Source organism: Nicotiana attenuata, unplaced genomic scaffold (genome assembly GCF_001879085.1).
Source record: "Nicotiana attenuata strain UT unplaced genomic scaffold, NIATTr2, whole genome shotgun sequence".
NCBI classification, from domain to species: domain Eukaryota; kingdom Viridiplantae; phylum Streptophyta; class Magnoliopsida; order Solanales; family Solanaceae; genus Nicotiana; species Nicotiana attenuata.
The window spans coordinates 304,251-309,908 of record NW_017671332.1 but is presented as its reverse complement, the minus strand read 5'-3'; the positions used below and the strand labels follow the sequence as shown (position 1 = coordinate 309,908).

General features: G+C 40.8%; 1 protein-coding gene across 1 annotated transcript; it reads right to left on the bottom strand.

Annotated features, from left to right (window-relative positions):
- Positions 1-3,440: 3,440 nt before the first annotated feature.
- Positions 3,441-4,196, bottom strand: LOC109207613. Its single transcript, XM_019370559.1, has one exon. The coding sequence runs from the start codon at positions 4,194-4,196 to the stop codon at positions 3,441-3,443; it is 756 nt and encodes a 251-aa protein (XP_019226104.1).
- Between the last annotated feature and the right edge of the window lie 1,462 nt (positions 4,197-5,658).

Sequence of the window (5,658 nt, the reverse complement as noted above, 5' to 3'; positions counted from 1 at the left end):
AGAGTCAACTTTATTATTGAACCTTATATCCCTCATCGATTAAGCCGTCAATTTGGTTTTTATCAAGACACCCCTGGTCGCTTGGAGCAAGATTTTTGTGAGGCCTCATTAGAAGAAGGGTTAAGACTTGCACGGATTTGTGTGTTGACTAGATCTAAGTCGAGGGCAGTATTTCCTCCTTTTGGGTCCAACATGAAGAAGTTTACATCGTCTAACTATAGATCTTGGTGGGCAAGGGCGCATGGAAGCCTTCTACCGCAATGAGGATGTCTTAGTGATTGATAAGCTTCCTGCTTCACAGTCTAAGGTAGTTGAGATGCGGGCAGGCAACGGACCCATGCTACGCAAAGAAGTTCAAAGAGAAGAGATCCATACTCTAGTTGACTAAAGTCTTATTCCATTTGGTGTAGTCGTTGATGCCTCTAACAAGCGCCTATCCCAAGATGAGAGTGATAGCAGCAAAGGAAATCAATGTTGGAAAAAGTAAAGGCCAAACCCAGAAGGGATTGTAGAGGTCCAAAGCGTTGATAGCCCTTCAAGAACACTAACAGCTCAGAACGAGAAGGTAAAAGTAAACATAAACTTTTTATTTTTGTTATCCATGGCCAAATGACTTTTCTAAAGTGTTCTTACATTTATTTATTTATTTATTTCCAGGCTAATAACGTTCGAGCGTTGCAACGAGTAAGGCCACAAGATAGTGGTGAGTCTGTAGCAGGACCGGACCCACAGAAATCATCTTCCACTGCTAAGCCGGATCAAGAGGCAACTCTTATTTCTCATGATGAAATTAGGGCAAAGTTGCGCTCTGATTTGCGTGAACGACCAACAATTGCAGCTTCAGTTTTTGATGGAAAAAAGGTTGTCTTGGATATTCGAAAGGAGTTTATCTTGAAGCTTTGGACTTCGATTCAGCGAAAGCTGAAAGGCAGCACTGCAGACAATGTCTGTGAGCTTGAAGAAAATACTAAAGTGATCCTTGAGGCAATGGGTGGGGATGATGTGGATATTTCCCCTTTGAGAAACCTATTAGAGTCCCTTTTTGAGTTTGCTGCTTCATATAATAAGACACAGTCGGATTTATCTGAGAAGGTTGAAGAGAATGCAATATCAGATGTTGAGGTACACCTTACAAATGCCATGATTGAAGAAGAAGAGAAGGTTAGAGAAGTGTCATCTATCCGCCAGTCTCTAGTTACAGCGAAAGAGAAGATAGAGAAGCTCCGTGAAAAAGAGAAGAACTTAGAAGCCCTTTTAGAAGTTGCTGAGAAAGAAGTTGAAGAAGCCAAGTTAGGAGCCTCAACTACTAGAAAGGAGTATGATGCATGCTGCACTGCCTCTTTGACTGCTGATGACTTGGCTGATTTGGAGAAGAAGAAGAAATACTTGGAAGCTATGCTCAAAGATTTGTCCAACTACAAGTTGTGCTTAGATTAGGCTATAAACACTTCTTTATTTGTTTCTTTTTCTTTTCTTCTTGCATTTGATTGTTTAGTAGATGTTCTCATCAGCAATAAAACTTCTTTTGCTTTACTTTATATTATGCGTTCTCATTAATGTTCTCCTTTGTTCTTGACTTTTTTTTAGTGCTTTATGGATTTGAAGACTTGACATGCTTGCAGACTTTAATTTAAAGAACTAGCCGGTTTGAACACTTCAAATTGATTATGTAACAAACCTGGAAAATCAACTTGACTTAAAATCGGAGACTTCAACTTGAATACTTAGCCTCTTATTAAAGAAGCTACCATCGTTCCATCAAAGACCTCAATTTGACATGGAGGAATTATCCCCATTGAGCCATCAAGACAAGACAGAGGGTTCAACGAAAGAATACATGTACACCTAAATTCCTAGTGTCGATCAAGTGAATTATATTCCATCATACCTCATTTGAAAAATGCCTTGGGTAATATGTATATTTTGAACTCATGTGACTGAACTTAGAATGAAACTCTAAGCTGCCTACGTACCTCGGTGAAGAGGATTAAGTCATTTCGTAGTTCGAAATGGGTGAGTCTTTTTTTGGACCGTGCACAGTTTATACTCCTGCGGGCTAGGAGTAACATGCAGTTTATGCTCATGCATTAAGGAGCGTATTTGTTTTCTTCAAGGATAGTATCTCTTCATGAATTTCCCATTGATGGGGCCAATCCGCGAACCTTCTGAGTTAACTATCTTGTAAGCGCCACTTGAGTATACCTCTTGTACAATATATGGTACATCCCACTTAGCAGAGAATTTGCCCACAGATTGCGAGAGGTAATAATAGGCCTTTTGACCACAAGAACTTGGTCACCCACTTGGAAAGATCTAAGGCGCACCCTTTTGTTAAAAGATCGAGACAGGCGAGCTTGATAACATTCAAGGCTTTGTTGAGCTTCTAGCCTCTTTCATCAAGAGCTTCCAATTCTTCAAGGCATAACCGAGAATTATCCTAATCAGTGAGTCCTTCTTGAATGGCAAGCCGCAACGATGGGATTTGACGCTCAAGTGGAAGGACCGCTTCAACTCCATAAACAAGTGAATAAGGAGTCGCTTGCGTTGGTGTGCGATATGTGGTCCTGTATGCCCAAAGAGCTTCTTCCATCCTTTCATGCCAATCGCTCTTAGACTTAGAGACAACCTTTTTCAACAAGTTGCAGAGCATCGTGTTAAATGCTTCAGCAAGTCCATTGGCAGCAACTTAATACATGAAGGAATTGCGTTGCTTGAAGCCAAAAAGATCACATATTTTATTCATCAACTTGTTATCAAATGGCTTACCATTGTCTGTCAATATATATATCGAGGAATGCCAAAGCGATAGATAATATTGACTCGGATGAAGTTAGCCACATTTTCCTTCTTTACTTCCTTAAGAGAAACAGCTTCAGCCCACTTTGAGAAGTAATCAGTTGCGGCCAAAATGCATAGATGTCCACCAGAAGACTTTGGCAATGGGCCAACAATATCCAAACCACAAGCATCAATGGCCAAGAAGTAATAATTGGGTGTAATACTTCTGGTAGTTGATGTATGAAGTTAGCATGGAATTGGCAAGCTTTACACCTTCGAGCGTAATCTAAATAATCTTTCACCATGGTTGGCCAATAATACCCCATATTTATGTGGAAGTGAAGTTTTGGCCCAGATTGATGCGCACCACATACTCCAGAATGTGCTTCTTGCAGGGCTTGAAGGGATTCATCAGCCCCCAAACAACGAAGGAGCACTCCATCAAATGATCGTCTGTAGAATGCATTCTTGTAATAAAGAAAACGAGGGGCTCTCCTTCGGATTTCTGTCTTCCTTCGGGGATTTTTTGGTAATATCCCATAACAAAGATAATCAATTAATGGTTGTCACCAATCTTCAATTTCAACCTCAAGAACGGAAGCAGGATACTTGACTTCGCTTTCTTCTTCCTCATAATCATTTGGTGGAGGAACTACCCATCTTTAGCAAACAACGACTTGTGTCTGATCAGGCAAAGATAATGTAGAAGCTAAGGCTGCTAATGCATCAGCTCTGTTGTTTTCCTTTCTCGGCACGTGTCGAATAGTTACCTCTCCAAGCCAACTTACCAATCTTTGAGCATATTTGTGATGTGGCACCAATTCTGGCTTCTTGACCTCATAGCTACCCAAAATCTGATTGATCACTAACTTGGAGTCTCCAAAAACTTGTAGTTGCAATTGTTTGATATCCACAGCCATTTCAAGCCCAAGTATGAGCGCTTGATATTCAATAACATTATTGGAGCACCGTTGTTTCAGAGTGAAAGAATATGGCAAAACTTCTCCTTGAGAAGTGATAAACACTATTCCAACGCCAGCTCCTTCACGATGTGCAGCGCCATCAAAATACATCTTCCAAGGAGGTTGAATTTCTATGACCGTTGCATCTTCATCAGGCAATTCATCAGACAACTCCCAATCATCTGGAATTGGATGGTCAGCTAGGAAGTCTGCTAATGCTTGTCCTTTAACCGCCTTTTGAGGAACATACACAATTTCAAATTGTTGAAATTGGACGTACCACCTCGCTAATCGATCGCTTAGGACTGGTTTAGACATGACAAACTTGATAGGATTCGCTCTTGAGACGAGTCGCACAATGTGAGCCTGGAAGTAATGCTTCAGCTTTTGAATAGAGAAGACAAGTGCCAAACATAACTTCTCGATAGGTGAATACTTGAGCTCATTTGGCGTCATCATCCTACTCAAGTAATAAAGTGCATTTTCTTTGCCTTCATTGTTTCCTTGAGCTAGAAGCGCTCCTACTGACCTTTCCTATGCTGAAATGTTTAATATTAATGGCTTTCTAGGTATGGGGGCTGATAGTACTGGAGGTTTCATCAGATAAGACTTAATGCTTTCAAAAGCATTTCTGCAAGCTTGGTCCCATTTAAAAGGAACCCCTTTCTTCATGAGGCGACTAAATGGTTGGCATCTTCCAGCTCTTCCAGCCAGATTCGAAATAAATCTTCTAAGATATGCCAACTTACCTTGTAAGCTTTTTAACTCATGAATATCCTTAGGCTCGGGCATTTTCAAGATAGCATCCACCTTAGCTTGATCAATTTGGATACCTCGGTATCGAACAATAAAACCAAGGAACTTCCCAGAAGTAACTCCAAAGGCGCACTTCAATGGATTCATTCTGAGTTGGTATCTCCGAAGCCGTTCAAATACCATCCTCAAATCTTGCAAGTGATCATCTTTATTCCTTGACTTTACCACCAAGTCGTCAACATAACACTCCACATTTTTATGAAGCATGTCATCAAAAATATTTTGCATGGCACGTTGATATGTAGCACCAGCATTCTTCAAACCAAAAGGCATTACCTTGTAGCAGTTTATACCTTTAGGGGTGCGAAAGGCAGTAAGTTCTTCATCCTTCGGTGCCATGCAAATTTGATTATATCTAGATGAACCATCCATGAAAGTTATCGCCTCGCATCCAGTCGTTGCATCAATCATGAGCTCAGGGATAGAAAGAGGAAATTCATCCTTAGGACAAGCGTTATTTAGGTCCCTAAAGTCAACACAAACTCGGATTTAGCCATTCTTCTTTCTTACAAGGACGATGCTTGAAATCCATGTAGGATATTTAACTTCACGAACAAAACCAGCCTCAATAAGCTTGTTAACTTCGGTTTCAATCAAGGGAACCAGTTCAGGTCTGATGCGACGTTGTGCTTGCTTCATAGGACGAGCACCTCGTTTGACAGCAAGATGATGAACGACCACCTTAGGGTCTAAACCTGGCATTTCTTTGTAGCTCCAAGCAAATACGTCTTTGAACTCCTTAAGTAGCTCAATATATTTGCCCTCTTCATCACTGGTTAGAGAGGCACTTATATATGTGGGCTTTGGATCTTCAACTATTCTGAGATTGACTTCTTTTAGCGCATCAACCGTTGTTTTCACCCCTTCTTCAAGCTCGGGTGGTGCATCTTTAGCGTCTTCATCATCTTGAGGATCACCATCATTGAAAGATATGTGATGACATACATGAATATCAAGGCACTTTTCCTCGACTTCCGTATAAGATGAAGCATTTTGTTCATCATGAATGGTGATATAATATGATGACCCCACACTTTCTTCATCTTCCTCCCGTTCTTTAGTGTGTACTATAGTATGAGCCTTTGCTTTGAGGACCTCTTCG

Bases quoted from the DNA above. Each gene is read 5' to 3' on its own strand.
- LOC109207613 (XM_019370559.1), bottom strand. From the start codon at position 4,196: ATGACGCCAAATGAGCTCAAGTATTCACCTATCGAGAAGTTATGTTTG.